At 38.5% G+C, this 16,679-nt stretch overlaps 1 protein-coding gene across 1 annotated transcript in view; it reads right to left on the bottom strand.

The window, feature by feature from the left end:
* The window catches only part of MYLK4 (myosin light chain kinase family member 4), a 33,145-nt gene extending 23,146 nt beyond the window's left edge, over positions 1–9,999 (bottom strand). The window contains exon 1 of the mRNA XM_018076869.2: positions 9,105–9,999. Within this exon, the coding sequence (XP_017932358.1) occupies positions 9,105–9,764 (660 nt within the window). The 5' untranslated portion in view covers positions 9,765–9,999. The remainder of the gene's footprint in view (positions 1–9,104) is intronic.
* Between the last annotated feature and the right edge of the window lie 6,680 nt (positions 10,000–16,679).

The following is a 16,679-nucleotide window of genomic DNA, read 5'->3' as shown; positions in this document are numbered from 1 at the left end:
TTTGCAGTAACATGTGACTTCAACTTGTCAAATCTTGACCTGGCAATAAACCCAAGAAATTTTGCTCACTATTTCTCCCCTGTAAAGGGTAGGGGTTCACTGGGTTCTCTGGAGCTGACAGAAGTCAACGTATCCTTCCCATCCCAGCCACAGGAGGTACAAAGACCTCCTTGTAGTTCTCCTTGTAGTTTTTCAGGGACATGTGTGAAGTCCAATCCCAGGTAGCTGCTCTGAGAGCACATTGGTTCCAAAAGCTTTGACCTTCTGAAAATCTCAGCTGAAAGGTCATGTGGTTTGTTAATTGCATCTACCCCACCTGAGTACACTTCGTACTACTCGTCTTCCCTCAGTAGTGCTTTCTTAAGGATCGTTTTAACTTTATCTCTAATAATATTTTATTTATTGATGTATTATTCTTCCTGAACTTTGGTGACATGACTATTTCCAGTCTGTATTTTCTAAAATTAAAGGAATTAATATTCCTTAGTGGAAATTATGCCTCCATGTTATTTTTTCTTCTTTCTTAATGACTTGAATATGCACAATTGGGTTAATGGCAGTGCAGTCATTTTTCCTATTCACACAAACCAAAAGCTTTCAATTAATTTTCCATTTTCATTTCACAAAAGGTTAAATATAAAAGCTTGCATTGTGACCTTGTAATGTATACCAAAGCAAAAATGTGTCTGCATCTACGCAATTTGTTACTGCATCTTCAAAAATACATTTTCCAGACTTAAACATAGTCTTTCATACAAAGTATTGCTAGACTCTAAGTAACAGAGATAGAATAAAAGCCCGGGTGATGATATAGAATAATGTGAGATAGCCCAGAAGCTGAAACTTCAGTGTAGACCAATGGAAAAGAATCCCTTTTGGAAATTATTTAAATTGACTTTAGAAGCCTGCAGAAATTAAGCCATAAGCAATTATATACACAAATATAATATATTCTAACAGAAATTTCAAATGCAGCAAGAAATTAATGTCTTTTATAGACATCTGACTCCTTTTTAATGAGCTCTACATAGTTAAATTCCTTCTTTATACTGTAGCAGTCCTACCCTTGGAATGTTTTTTTAGCTAACTTTCAAATTTTTTTATTCACCTAATAAAACTCTTTGATTCTTTTTTTTTCCTACTGCAAAAATTTTTGTAATGAATGGCCTCAGGAAGCAGTCTCAACCATTTAGTTAGACATCCTTTATCACTCATCCTTTATCACCCCGTCACACTAAGGAAGCATGGGTTGTTTAGCCCAGAGAAGAGGAGAGACGGGAGACCTTATCACTCTCTACAACTACCTGAAAGGAGGTTGTAGTCAGGTGTGGGTTGGTCTCTTCTCCCAGGCAACCAGCTGTAGGACAAGATGGCACAGCCTTTAGCTGTGCCAGGGGAGGTTTAGGGGAAGAAGTTCTTTACAGAGAGAGTGACTGAGCAATGGAATGGGCTGCCCAGGGAGGTGGTGGAGTTGCTGTCCCTGGAGGTGTTTAGGAAGAGATTGGATGTAGCACTTAGTGTCATGGCCTAGTTGACAACGTGGTGTTTGGTCAAAGGTTGGACTTGATGATCTCAGAGGTCTTTTCCAACCTAGTTGATTCTGTGATTTCATTTTATATCAAGACATTATTCTCAACTTCCACCTGCCACAAATCTTTGCATATGCCTAACCCTCATTTTAACTCAGTGTTGCTTTCTCATATTCTTGACAGTTTGCAGAACTGTATTATGGCAAGATATCCTGGTTTCGTGTAAGGTCCAATCACCATTCATTTATCAAAATGATTAAGTTATGATTAAGTTCCTTGAGATTTGTAATTAATGAATTTCCCTAACAGCCAGAAGTCAGCCATGGGCTTTGCCACCTGAGCACTGTACTGTGAATGCTCCCAGCATCTCCTCATCGGTACACAGGAGAATTCATCACATACCACAGAGACCTTGGGGAAGCCACATGCACGGTGATGCCTCCTGTGCTATCTCTCAAAGCTGGACTTCATCCCCTCCTGCCCTTTTCTGTTCCCCTTCAATACACATTCCTTTTCCCCCCAGCAATGTAAAATATTCAGTGAAAGTATTTCTGATACAAACTTATAAATGCTACAAAGTGTACTCATGGGAATTCTGCTTTTACTGGCAGGTAGTACATCCATTTCCATGTCATTATTTTTTTGCTACACTACAACAACTGCTGGCACCTTCAGGCAAAGGTTTTGACTGTTCCATGATTTTTATAGAGCTCCTTGAAGTAGATAAATAAAGCATTCTTCTGTAAAAACCAAACTCAAACCACAAATATACTCTAATCACACACAAAAAATAAGCTCTGAGCCACGAGAATCATGATTCTCCCAACAGGAAATACAAGACAATTTCTGTGTGACCTGCTGCCTTACAAATACATTGGTAATGAGATAACAATGTCTGCTTGTGAAAAATCCCCCAGAACAACACCATCCTAGGGGAGAAGCTGCGGATCAGTGAAGCCAAAGCCTTGTCCATTCCCTACTTCAGTTTGCTGACTTCCCACCTGCTGTGCTGGAGAAGCAATGCCTATCCTGTTTCAAACAGATGCTTCCTCCTGACAAGCCATTCTTTTCAAAACAGGGGATCTTACACTGAAGAGTAGAAAAGGTTTTCATGCAACCAGGCTCCTGATAGAGCCCATGGCCTCAATGAAGATGCAATATATTGCACTAACAGTAACAGTTAGATTCTAAACATCTTTACTTTTGCCTTGAGGTCTACCCACTGTCATTTAACAGAGGCAGTATTAAGCACAAGAAGAGCTTTGGAGGTAGATTTTTAACTCCAATTGACTGGTATAATTGCAATGTCTCTGGAATACACAAAGGCCTATAATAACCACCAGCAAATCTGAGGCTACCAATACACCCACTAAGACCAGAGCATTCAGTATTACCTGGCTTTGACACATCCTATCCCTGCATTTGGGAAATCAAATCAACCCATTAATATCATTTTTGGATTTCTCATCTGAACGAACCGGAGGCAACGTCAGGCAAGCACAACCAGTGAAGAATTCAGCTGCTTGTCTTACCAACACATTGGACAACCAAACATCTCTCCCTTCTCTATACTGCTCAATGTCCATACATGTGTGATGACTGATAGGGAGCATGTGTGCCTCATATGCACCTGTGCCATAACCCCGAAATTTTCCAGGTGCTGTTCTTCACTTTTCTCCATTACTATTAAATGGGTCATCTTCCAAAGTGGGTTCCACTATTCTCACAGTGTAAGAAAGGAGCAAAAAAATCCATCTTGAAAACCAAATCATTGGCAGATCTCTTTAACTGTGGGCATAAACCACCCATTTGTCAAACTATTCCAGTAATTTTTTTTGCTACAATATCAGTTAAGAATTCCCATCGTAAAGAGGATGTTTCTCAGCTTTACTAACTTAGCTGAACTAAGCTTGCGATGACATGAATGGCAAACATCTTCAGACTTTTTGAACTGCCCTTCCTAATCTTTTTGGAAAAATCATAGTTGGGAGATTTCCATCCAAAGGGTTATGAACTTAAGAAATTACCCCCTAGAGCTTTGATGACTCACTTATAATGGTACTCCAGAAATGCAGGTTTCCTATTAATGCACTTCATTTAACAGGAAGGGGGTTTGGGTGGAAGGGAAAGGCCTGGGATTTTTTTATTTCCCCTTTATAGACAGATCTTCTCCTTCATTTTGATAAATGAATGGTGATTAGACCTTACACAAAACCACGATATCTTGCCATAATACAGTTCTGCAAACTATGGTTTCTCACCATGCAGAACCCAGCGAACGGAATGTGGTGGGACTCTTTTCAGGCTCTGTTGGGGCTGCTGCCCAGTCACCCATCACCACTCATCCTCACTGCTGCACGTGTATGCAAAACCCAGGGTGCTGCTAGGATGGCACAAAATTAGTTGTGTTCCAGAGCAGCCACTGTTGTCATTAAAAGTCAGTGTGGTGGAGACCCCACATTTAATTGCAACCCAGCTCTCCTACCAGAGAAAGTAGTCAAGCCAGGTACCCCTGCTATTTCTGATTGGGGCTGAGAGGAGTCATCACCAGAAAACTGCCTAGATAGCTAGGACACCTGATTACAAAAGGTGAATCTTAGATGACTGCAGTGGACAAATACTTATTCCCTGAGCAAATCCTTCCTACCTCCCTCTCATCTCTTTGAGGAACTTTCTGCTTTTACAAGACTAACCTCTGATGACCTGTCTTGCATTGCTTTCCTGAACTTACCAGCTCTTGATCTTCATCATGAGGTCTCCCGAGTTTTTCAAAGGAATTGTATTAGATTCCTAAAATGGTCACTCTAACACATAGGCATTAACGTCATGCCCACAAGACATCTGATGTGGCACGCAGGTATTTAGAAATCAGCTGTACCTGCTTTGATTTTACACATTCCTCAGATTTGTAGAGAGAGCAAAACCACAACAACAGTGCCCAGGGCACGATCCTATGCATGGGATATTGTACAGCACACAGCAAGTTCTGAAGATAAATGAAAACAAAATTAAACACTATTCTGAATTGGAAGTGTGTGAAAAGATTCTTAGGGTTGTCAGTAAGGGAGAGCATGGGGCAAAACGAGATGAAAACACTGTCCTGAGAAAACACACCAGTTTTATAGACATTCAGAGGAAGAATTATAACTCTAATGTATTATAGATCACTCAAAAACTGAAATACTTCTACCAAGAACATATTTAGGTAAAGCATCAGTCCTGAGGGGAAGAAGAGCATTCTGGAGTATAATGGCACCTGACAGTGCTGACCAGCTGCATCGTCCAAGCAAAAGACAACTATCAGCTGAGATTCTGCAAAAAGCCTAAAACCACCAAATACAGCAGAAACTCTGGCAAACAGATGCTAAAAAAAAAAAAAAAAATTAAAAAAAGAAACAATTCCTGCCTATTTGGCAGGAAGATGAAAAATACACAGAACATGGCCAATCTGAAGAGAATTTAAATAATGCATAAGGGACCTGTTAGTATTTGTAGGCAAAATGAAGGAATCAGAAGAACTGTTATAGACTGAGGCTGAATGGATCTTAAAACACATGTGGCAAACAGCAGTTTCATTGTGAGCTCCTACTAGAGCAGCCCATGAGCTGCAATTGCAGTGGAGAGACAGGAGGGTTCAAGCAGAAAACACAGCTCCCACTGGTGAAGTGTCTTTAGTGTGGAAAACAGCCCCAAACTGCTAATAGTTGTTAGTCCTACAGCAAAGCCAGTAGAAATGTCAGGAAACCAAAGCTACAGACACCTGTAGGCAACTGCAGGAAGTTCAACACTGTTTTATGATGGCAACAAAATGGACTTTCTGACTCTCCAGGTGAGTATTTGCAGTTTAATAGTACAGAATCTCTGAACTGTTTAATTTGGAGGAAATAAATGAAGTATTATTTTACCCTCTTTCTTTATAAGTGGAAGAAATAGGACTGAAAATGGAGTTAAAGAATCATTTTGAAACAGGATTATCACAGACTACTTAAAAAGGTGAATTTGAGGAAAACCTCAAGACTTTTAAAGACCCTTATTGTAGAACTGCTGATTTCCCTGAGTGGCAATAGCAACAAAATAACTTAACACGACAAGTAATACATGCTACTACTCTCAGCCATGTGGTGATAGGGTCATGCTGCACTCAGTGGAAAACAGCTGGGAGACATTTGGCAGCATCGACAAAGCATGAAGTGTCTCCAGGCTACACAATATTATAACTCCAACCCAAACCAGAAATAAACTAAACTCCTGTATGAGGCAGTGGAGGTATTTCAGGATGGCAGTAAAAGGCAGGAAAGCAGAAATTTGCTTCAGAAGAGAGCAAACCCTATATTTTGTAAGAACACAAAATGTGCCTGTGGAGCTTGTGATGAGGAAACTGTTTCAGTTGCTGCTGAAGCCATAAAAGAGATTACGCATCCCAGCTGCTTATCACCCCTTCTTTACCTCTCATTCTCCCTTTTCCCTCCCCATTGTTATGCCTCTTCCAAAGCTCTCTACTCAACCCCGTTCTGTAAAAAGAGAGAGCTAGAAAAAAATAGAAAACAATACTACATTAAGCAAAGTGCAGCACCTTTCTAGAGAAGAAAGAATGGAAAGGCAGGAGATTAAGCAGTATGTAAACACAATTCATTGCCTTGTCCAGTTGTACCCGTGGCCAGCTATTGCACCACCTACTAGTAATTCATTCATAAGAATGATTGGATTATTTTGCAGGACCAGGCTGGGGAAAAACAAATATTTGACAGACAGTTCAGCTATTAGAACTAAGAGATGGCATTTGCTCATAGTGGGGCAGGGTGGATGACAAACAGGCACATCATCCAAAACATCTGACCATCTCCCGCAGTGCATAGAAGTGGGTACTGTCCTTCTGAATTAACTGTAGTGAATGGATTGCCTTGTTGATGGCTGCACAGGAACAGAATTCTGTATATGTCTAAAATGATTGAAGAGTTGCTCATGTTGCCATACAAAGTCCACCGAGGATACAAGAGATGTTGTTCTTACTGCCTGGAAGCTTGCACTTCTGCAGGGTCAGCATTATTCTCAATTGTCATTAGGTGGGGATTAGTCAGGAGTGGAGATTGTGAGAAATAAAGATTGATATCTGCACAATCAGGTAAATTGCTATGTCACCAGGCATCAGTGGTACCTTTCAGGTGTAAAACTCTGCAGGAGTGAGACCCCTTATTTCTCTATTCTTTTGCTTTTCTTTTTACTTTAATCACAACTATATAAAACATCACTTGTAAATCCAGTTCGTGTCAAGAAGAGGCACAAGCAACCAGCTTCACAGCATCTCATGGACCAGTCTTTTGACTAACTTGCTCAGGGATGCTGTTCCTATCCCCTCACCCAGAGGATAGTCTGTTTGCCCTGAATGCTGGCACACACTTTCTCCTACTAAGCCGACAACCAAGCTCAGCAATCTCTGCTGAAGGATATCATACCATGGTTCCATTACTCTTAATGCAGGGATGACTTCAAGTCTGTTTTTACTTAAACCCAAGATGACTGTTTACTAAAGCCAGCTGTTCTTCATGGGATAGCTTGATAATTTTATGATGGCCCTTTTCTAATAAATCAAATGCACAGAGGAGGTAATGACAAGCAAACATATGTATGCTATCTCATAAAACAAACAAAATATAAACAACGTAATAATATCACCAGCATGCTTCCAGACGTGCTTATGCCGCCCTTCCTAAGCACATGTGAGACAAGTTCCTACCAAGTCCACTCAACATTGCTGAGAGTTTGCCTAAATAAAATGAGTCAGTGAGGGGATTACAAATGTAGCTGCTGTTGGAAAAAGACAGTGACTCCACTTGCTCCTGTCCTTTTCGGGTCCTTGTGAGTAGCCTCTGTTTCTGTCATGTTCAAGCCCCCCTTGCCTCTACTTCCGTGCCTCTTATAGCTCCGAACTCTCCATGGGGCACCTGAACCTCTGCCATCCTGGCTCCCCTTTGGTCTGCCAGAAGCACAACCTCCTCCTTTGATATGCCTCTTCCACTACACCCATTGGCTCCCACAAACTCACCAGTAAAGCCTGCAAGATCCCCTCCTTTCCCCTGACCCTGCATTTCTAGTACAGAGAGCTTCACATCTACTCTGGTCTCCAGGAGCTGCCTGTTCATTAACATGCCAGGCCTGTTTCAGTTTACATTTATAAGTAGTTTAGATGAATATGTAATTTCACCAAGATATGTAGAGCTCTACCACAAACTGCACTGACAGCCGCATTACAGAGGTGACCTGTGGGTCTCACTCTGATAGGGCTTTTAAAACAGATGTTTTCATTGATGCTTTGAAAAGCAAAAGAAGTCCTAAACTCAGATGATCCAAATAAGTAATCTTTTCTAATCAAAGTAATGGTACAAAACAAGAAAACCTCTCTTTTTTTTGAAACTTCTTTGTTGAAACCAGTCCAGCCTGATATTCAAGAAGGGCCTGTAATGACCATTTTTGTTGTCAATCTTCTTGGGCAAGGAAACAATTTTTCCCTTCAGATAATCATGTTCAGGAAACAGGGATGCACAATTTATATCCTTACATAGTGGCAGATCTCCCAGTTCAGTTGACAGAGCTTTATAAGATGCTTCTATGCTGCTACTCAGCACTGACTGCTATTTTTATAGTTTCCTTTGATGGCTCAAATGCTTCTTTGCTTTTAGAAAAACAGTCTCAAGAACCATTCTTTAAATGAACCAATGTGACCCGAATGTGACTTTTCTGAGAGAAAAAAAAGTAAGGCAAAACAGAACAAAATATGAAGGGCAACCTTTTTGGTTCACTGTAGGTTAATTAAATACCGACATACTTTGTTCACAAGGAATTCCTTAATTTTCTTTACCAAACAAAGAATACTCAAACTACCTTACAAGAGCATATTATAGTCAATGGAGACTTTCAAGAGTTTTTTGGTGGTTTTAATCTGAACTGTAAAGAACATGATGAAACTCCCATTATGGTGACACGGGCATTTTTTACCCAGGGAAGTTTACACAAGCTGCAGCTCCAGTTACAGTAACCCTACCTCAGATCCCAGTTTAGAAGTCTCCTAGTCCTCACCAATGTCAGCAGAAATACCAGATTGGAACAGCACACTTAAGATGTTCTTTGAAATAAAGGACAAACATATGTACATTTCCTGACCCAAGGAGGATTTTTACCAGTTTCACTAATCTCTAGACCCCAGAACACATAACATTACTGCTGCAACTTGATTCCCCCAGATAATTATAAATCGAAAGAAGATCATAGAAAATGCATGGCCAGAACCCAAGACTCCTGAAGTCTGTGTCAATCTTTGTCACCCATGTCAGTGACTCCTAGTTAGGTTTTACAACTGCAAAGAAATAATTAGAAAAAAATGAAGGTCTGTATAAATAAGTAGGTTTTCTATATCTTTTCCATTGAAACTTGCGCAGTTTGTTCCTATACTTCTCTCTTTTAGAGTATATTGGTGGTTGTCTCTTAAATGCCAACAAAATGAAAAAGCTGAATATATAGCAGAACATATCCGTAGCTTGCAATGATCCTTGACAAGATGAAACACAAACCTGGGCTCACCTTTTCATTTTTCTTCTTGAGCAGGTCACCAGCTGTTGTCTCCGAGAAAACGTGCATCCTAAAGGGATTTCCAACTCCTTTTCTATAATCACCTACCCTGCAAACTTTACGTTTTGGAACATGGTGTTTTACGCTTGAATTATGAATTATTAATGTTTTCACCTTCTCAACCAGAGGCCCTACAAGTTTCTGTAGTCCAGAAACACTTTGTTCAAGTCCATCTAGTCTTTTAACCTGCTGCTCTGCATTCTTGTTTATATCACAAAGAGATTTTTTCATTTTAAGGCAAAGTCTCTTCATTTCATTACTTCTCAGTTTTTTGTTTCTTTCCATCCTTGATCCAGGTTCTGATGTTTCCACCTTTACCATCTCAATATCTTTTTCAATGCAACATATTTCTTGAGAAACACTGTTAAGCTTCTTAAGAACATTCTCTTGCAGAGTCAACAGTTTATCAATTTTCTGTTCAAGTAAGGAAAACTTCATATCCATGATGTTAAAACTTTCAGATGTGCTGACATCACTGCTTTCAACACGAAGAATTTGAGGAGGTTCCATTCCAGTATCAGGCCCTTGGTTTTGCAAAGTGTTTGGATCAAATATTTTGGCCAAGTTGTTGACCACAGACGTAGAAGAGGTCTGCCTTGCTGGTTTGGGCATGGGAAGGAAACGCCCTGATGATCAGCTGCTTGTCAGTTGCAAAGGCTTCCCATCCAGGCTGCTCAGATATACAGCCAAGTTTGGTAACTCCAGCTCAACTAATTTATAAACTACTCTCATATATTTGACTAAAACAGAGGGAAGAGAAACCCAAATTATTTAGGAAGAAAAATGTCTTTCATCTATTCTTTTTTTTTACATATATATATATCTCTATCTGTATCCAAATGATGTGAATATGGAGATGCATATCCTAAATTGACTCGGTTCAGTGACTTTAGCCCTAGCAGGGACTGAACTATTTGCACGCGAATGGCATTTGACAGCAAAAAGGCTACACGATACGTGAGAAGTCTTTAAGGGTAGGAACACTTTGGCAGTGGTGTTGTTGCTTTTCAAAAGCCTAGTATGTAATGTGATCCCTGCTCTGAAGAGAATAAGGGTCCTTACAGGGAACTCAAATGTGGCTGCTTGAAATTGCTATATTTCAAGGTAAACTTTTCAGATGAAAACTTCTATTCCATGAAAAGCCTGTTATGCCAGGCAGGAAGTCAATAGACTGGTTAAAAAACAAATACAAGAAAGAAAGTAAAATAAGAAGGAGACATAGGAATGCAAATATTTGAAAAAAAATTCAGAGCCTTTTTATCTATCCTATGTCTCAGCTACCACATAGCTAGTTATGCACAAGCAATTAATTTCATAGCCAGTATCTTCGTGTACTTCTGTATTTATCAAGACTGTGCTAATTTGCCACAAATGAAGAGGCTTTTATGTCTTACTATCATGAGGTCATATAATACCAAAATAGAACATTTGATAGAGACTCAGCTCTTTTCTTTGTTTGCCTGACAGTAAAGGTCTCAAAACCAGCGATTAGTATTCATAACTCAGACAGTTTATTTAAATGTAGGTCTGACTTAAACAGTTTATTTAAGTGTAGGTCTGAATTGCTGAACACCTCTCATCTTGGTTAGAAAAATAAAAACAGAATTAAAAAGAAAGAATAAAACCAGAACTACTTCTCATCTTAAGTCAACTATACTCCACATGAGCAAAAAGCAAATCAGTATGGATCAGCTTGATGGAGACAGGCTGCCTCTGAAATACAAAGAAAAGGCTAACTTGGACAAATGACAGTCACAGATTGACCACACATAGGTCAGTCTGCACTTGTGCCATACCTCTTATAGAAATAAACACATAAAGCCATGTTTTGGTTGAAAAACATCCAGACTGTTGCTCTGTTCAAAGGATCAAGAGCTTCTTTTGTGATCCCAGTCAACTATTTCTTTTGCCAATCTCAGTTTCTCCATCCTTTAAATGGGGAGCCTGAGAGATAATTAGGTAAGGCCCATAGTGAGTTCTGAATATCTAAAACACTAAATAGCTTTTCAAAATTGCATGGTCTTCTCTTAATTTTAGGTATCAAACATGTCTTTTAGAAACAATCATAGCTGAGGTTTTCAAAAGCTTCCAAAGGCATTCTCCCACAATCATTTATGACTCAACATGTAGTCAGTGTTGACAAGGATAAGCTAATTCAGGAGCTTGTTCTCTGGTTACTGCAGGTTAATAAAGGAAAAAAGTTCATCAGTACATTTGTCACCTTATGAGATCAGCATGTTACTGCAAATGAAAGGCGAACTGTGTTCATGCATGACCCTAAAACATGGATCGAAATCTCTTTACATAACAGACATTACCAAGACGTGACCATCATGTGTTAATGTGCACAGCACATTCACTGAGCAGATTAAGGTTCAATTATTTTAAAATAGGAAACGGGATACAAAACAAACAAACAAACAAACAAACAAAAAGACAAGGAGTTTAGAGATCCCTATTTCATGGAAAGAATAATATACAGGACAGCATTTAAAAAAAAGACAAAGTAATACCAAAGCAAAGAATAGCACATCAGTTCCAGCAGAGTAGTTATGCTTGAACCCTTTTGGCTTCTTCTGTTTATCTCTGTCAGAAACATGAACTAAACCCTCCTAATAGTTTTGTATCCGCAGAAGCCCCTGTTGGACACAAATGTCCAGAAGAGGTGTTCTCATGTCTGTAAAATGGCCAGGCTGGAAGAGCCATTTAGCTTGGATGAAACATCCCTGCAGGAGTTCATGGTGAACTTTCACCTGTCCTCTGCACCCCCCTGCACTAAAAAAAAAAGGTGAAAGGTTTATTAGACCTTGCCACCCACTCATCTAGGACTCCTGCTCTGGGGGATTTCATAGGTAAAGCCTGTCAGTCACAAGAATTCTCTCCAAAAGGAATATTTTGTGAAAGCAAGAACTTATTAAAAGAAAGAAGAAAAGCACATACAGATAGCAATGGTAAAATCATGTGTTATACTAGTGTGCATAGCCACATATGTTAAACATTTAAATCTCTCCTAACAGTTGCCCAGGGAAATGTTATGTGAAATACCTCAAACCAGTACTATAAACACTAATAAAAATTTTAAGCTCTGTGAGGTAAGATCCTATAATCAAGTACCATCAGTAAAGTCCTCTTGATTTAATATTATACCATGACATACAAAAATGCCAGACACTGAAAACATAGAAAGCACAGTATAAAAATGCTTCTTTAAAAACTCATCAGTACATGTTAGCAGTTCTGTCTGAATCTGAAGTGGAAGAGAGAACTGCTGTGTAGGGGTTAGAAATAGGAATAAAAGGAAGAAAACTAACATCAGCTTGCTTTCTAGGCTCAGAAAGCTCTTGCCAGTAACTTCTTCATAGCTGGAATCTGTGATCCCTGCCTCTTGCTTTGTAAAGTGGAAATAACCTTACATATTTAGATACTTTTGAGGAGTTCAGTGAGAATTAATTGATAAGGGAAAGTGTTCTGTAAAAAATAGTGTCATTTAAAGTATTTGAACATTTCTTTTTTAGTGTGATGACTCATTACAGCTACTTTACTAAATTCAAAAATATTATATGTAAATAATTTGAGCCATTTATAATAGCATTTATAAGTACCTGAATGCACTTTTCCTAGTCACTAAAATAATCTCTTAGCAACTATACCTGTCATTAAGGCACAAAGCTGATATAACAGCTTTCTTATTTTCATCTCACAAATTTTAATGATGACTGGTCAATGGATTTGCACAGCACCAAAACTGCTAAAAAGTCTGTTGGAAGTTAATGGTGTGAGTTGCAGCAATGGCTACCTTTCATGAACTGAAAACAAAGAAACACAACCAACTAAAATACTTTAAAGAGAAAGCAATTTCACTAGCTTTAAAGATGACACGATTACCCATATGCCAAACGCTGCCTAATACTACAATTCAGAATATTAACACTAGGCCACTACACCTTGGCAGTGACAATATCAGCCTAGGGGTTGACTCTAAACTCTGGGAATTTTTCCACAAACAGCTGCTAATCAACTGATAAAACGTGTGGTGTTTGATAATCTTCCATACAGTTTTATTTCTTTTATACAACTGCGGCTCCATTGATGATGAATTCTTTTGAGTGGCTTTTACATCAAAAAAAATTGACCCATAGTTCTCTTTTATTTCAAGTTCATTTGCAAAAGGCTTTAAAGCATCATGTGCAATTTTCAAAGTGTAGTGGCATCTAAAATTTGGAAGAAATAGCAATGTAGTAGCAATGGATACATTGCTCCTACTGTGACTTTCACATTTTTAACATCTGCAGACATGATACAGTGAGCCTCTAAGAGATGTGATAAAACTCCATCCTTCATAGAGACATAGTAAAAAGGGCTAAAGGTGAAGATTTGACAGACTAGAGAAGTAAAGTTTTCCTTTTAATTTCTCTCGTGAACTCAAACTGCAGTCAGTGTTATTTTCTCTGCACAGATATGGAAAGCTGGCTAGCATCAGGAAATTAGCACAGCATGTGTGTTTGCTGCCCTAGCTCTCTTAGCTGTCTGCTTCTGAACAGTGATCCTCCAGTTCAAGGGTGCACAGACCAAGATTTTAGCACATTCTAACCCTGACCCTGAGACTAGTTCAGTTAGTTAGAGCCTGGTGCTAACAACACCAAGGTTGTGGTTTCAATCTCTCTATGAGCCATTCATTTTAAGAATTGGACTTCATGATCCTCATGGGTCCCTTACAACTCAGAATATTCTGTGACCCAAAGCGTGTGAAGGGCAGAAGGACCCCAATGCCACAGTATGTGATCTCAGTCCCAGAGGTATTAGAGAAAAAAAATTTAAAAATTATCATAGCCCAAAACATCAAAACAGTCTCTAATCAGCAAAAAGAGGTAATATTTTGGGGTGTTTAATTTCACATGACAACTTACCAGTTCAAAGAAAACCTGCTTTCTGCTTAAAAAAGTTGTTCACTAAGTTTTCACTAACTCTTGGTCCTCTGATCATACTGCTGAACTATTAACTACCCTGCCTTATCTTATCTTGTTCTACTGGACCCATGTGAAATGAAGTTTCCCTTGCCCTCCCTGTCTTTTTAGCCTGAGTCTTTTCTATTTAGTTCAGCTCAGTTCTTCCTTTTTCCCAACAATTACAGGTCCAGACAGAGCACTTTGTAAATTTATGGCTGCTGGCATCAAACATTATAAACAAGAGTACAAGTGGAAATGTTTGAGTTATAGAGTCTTATTCCAAATTTTTTGAGCTGTAAACCATGTACCAGGATATGCCACATTTTGTGGAAGACTGCTACCACTGAAGTTTATCTGGAGAACCACAGTCATCAGTCTTGAGTTGTTCCAGACAAGGTATCTCCAAAATCCCTATGTACAGTTTAATATTTTACTGTTGTGGAGGCTTGGGGTGTTTTTCCCCCAGAAATAACATGGGGCCACCTGCCATGCATGAGATGGCAGCACGCGTATGACGCACACTCCGCATTCCAGCCATTCCTAACTCATATGTGTAAACAGCACACGTTCTCCCGACATTTCTGTACCTATGTCCTGGCAAGGGTTAGGTTTGCATCAGTTGTATATTAAAGGGAGTGGGTATGTGAACAATTAGCTCTGATTTACAAGTGGTAATTTAGACCTGGCCACTGTGACCTCCATCTTTGAAAGAAAAGACATTACAAAACAAACATCTCTTGATCACTCAGAGGCGAATTATATGAAATTCTATACAATCTAGGTTAGAGTGGGTAGGGAATGATGTGTTTCAAGTCATACCCATATTGAATCTTCCTGCACGTTTATAACTAAAATAGTGGGAAATTCAGCTGTCTTTATGTAGCTGAAAGACAATGTGGTGCAAATACATTTCTTGAACTTGTATAAAAGTTTGTCTCATACATTCTCAAAAACTTCCATTACTGAACCTTCCACAACTTCTCTAAGCAACCTGTTTCAGTACTAAAAATTTTCTCTGTTAAGAGTTTTCCTAAAGCATTATCTAAAATTCCCTTGGTGAAATTGAAGTTGATTTCTTCTTGTCCCATCCATGGATGACTAAAATAATTTGTTCTCTTCTCTTTTCCAAATATTTGAATTTTTTTATTTCAATTCCCTCTCAGTATTCTCTCAAATATATATTTATATTGTGCACAAAAATATATTACCATTTCATAGAAGTGATCAGTATTGAGAAAAACAGGGACATTTTTTCTGGAATATTTTTCTGGAGATGTTGTCTTCCTAGATGACAAGGAATTGAAGATATTCATGCATTTGTGGATATATAATAAATTCCTTTGTGAAAATGGTACAAGTTAACATCTTACACTGTATCTCCCAGAAAAGAATGTAAGATTTGGCTTTCCTTTGAACATATAGATCTCCTCTCCTATTTAAAAAAAAAAAAATAGCTTAAATCTCTAAAATAAAATCTCAGTACAGATAAAAGAAAAACATCAATTTATAAACATACACCAGGAGTCAACTTTTCAGAAGCTCACATAATAAAATTACTATCTACTGTTTTATATTTCAATGACTTAAATAAGACCTTTTGTAAGATTATCCTTATCTACCATTCTCTTACTTTTCTGCTGACTTTTCATTTATTTTTATTCTTTTCAGTGTCTAGTTCATGCCTTATATATCCCAGCCCATATATCTGGAACTCTCATGTTCTTCTTCCTTCCTTAAAAATTAATTCTCTCCTGCAACCTTGACCACTTTTTTGTCTTCAGCATTTATCCTATGGTTGATCTGTATTCACCTAATGAAAACTCAGTCATAAACTAAGAAAGGTCAGGGAATATTTGCTAGCCTACATTTATGAAGCTCTAGTTCAAATTAAATATTCTGATGCTCTATCCTTTACAAGTAAGGAAAAAAAAAACACCAAAAAACAAACCAAAACAACAATCAAAAACAAATAAACAAAAAACCAACTAACAAACCACTTCTTTTTCTGCAACTCTGATTAAGAGAGAAACAGATTTTGTTCTCTGATCTTCCAAGCAGATGCATATCTTGTGGCTGGACTGGCCATAGCACCTAGTAGAGAACTTCCAATAGTATCTTTTATATCTGAATCACCAATTGTCTTTCACAGATAAACCATATCTTTGTCTTTTTCCCTATTGTGATAGTGGTCATAAACTGTAGATATCCCTAGCAAAGTCTGTCTCTGTTAATAATTTGCAAATGAGGTGTTTTGAAGAAAACCATTTTATCATGCACAGAATATTTCTGTAGAAGTCTCAGTAAGATTCATATCCCAGTAAATCTCAAAGAAGAAATAACTTGAGACTGGGGAACAGGAAAGCCACTATTTAAAATATTCAAGGATTTCTTTGTGCTAGGCACAAAGCAGAGAATGCTGGTACACAGTAGTGCACATGAGAGCCAAAGTAGGTCTGCTCTTTCTCTAGTACACAACAACAGCTCCCTGAGAAACAATATAAGCTTACAGCTGCTCAGCTCTGAAAGAGATTAGAAAGCAAGCATGAAAGCTATGAACCAGATTCAGAAAGTCATGTTGTTT

This window comes from Manacus vitellinus, unplaced genomic scaffold, assembly GCF_001715985.3.
Source record: "Manacus vitellinus isolate BGI_N305 unplaced genomic scaffold, ASM171598v3 scaffold_33_pilon, whole genome shotgun sequence".
Taxonomy (NCBI): domain Eukaryota; kingdom Metazoa; phylum Chordata; class Aves; order Passeriformes; family Pipridae; genus Manacus; species Manacus vitellinus.
This window is presented reverse-complemented; position numbering and strand designations above follow the sequence as displayed.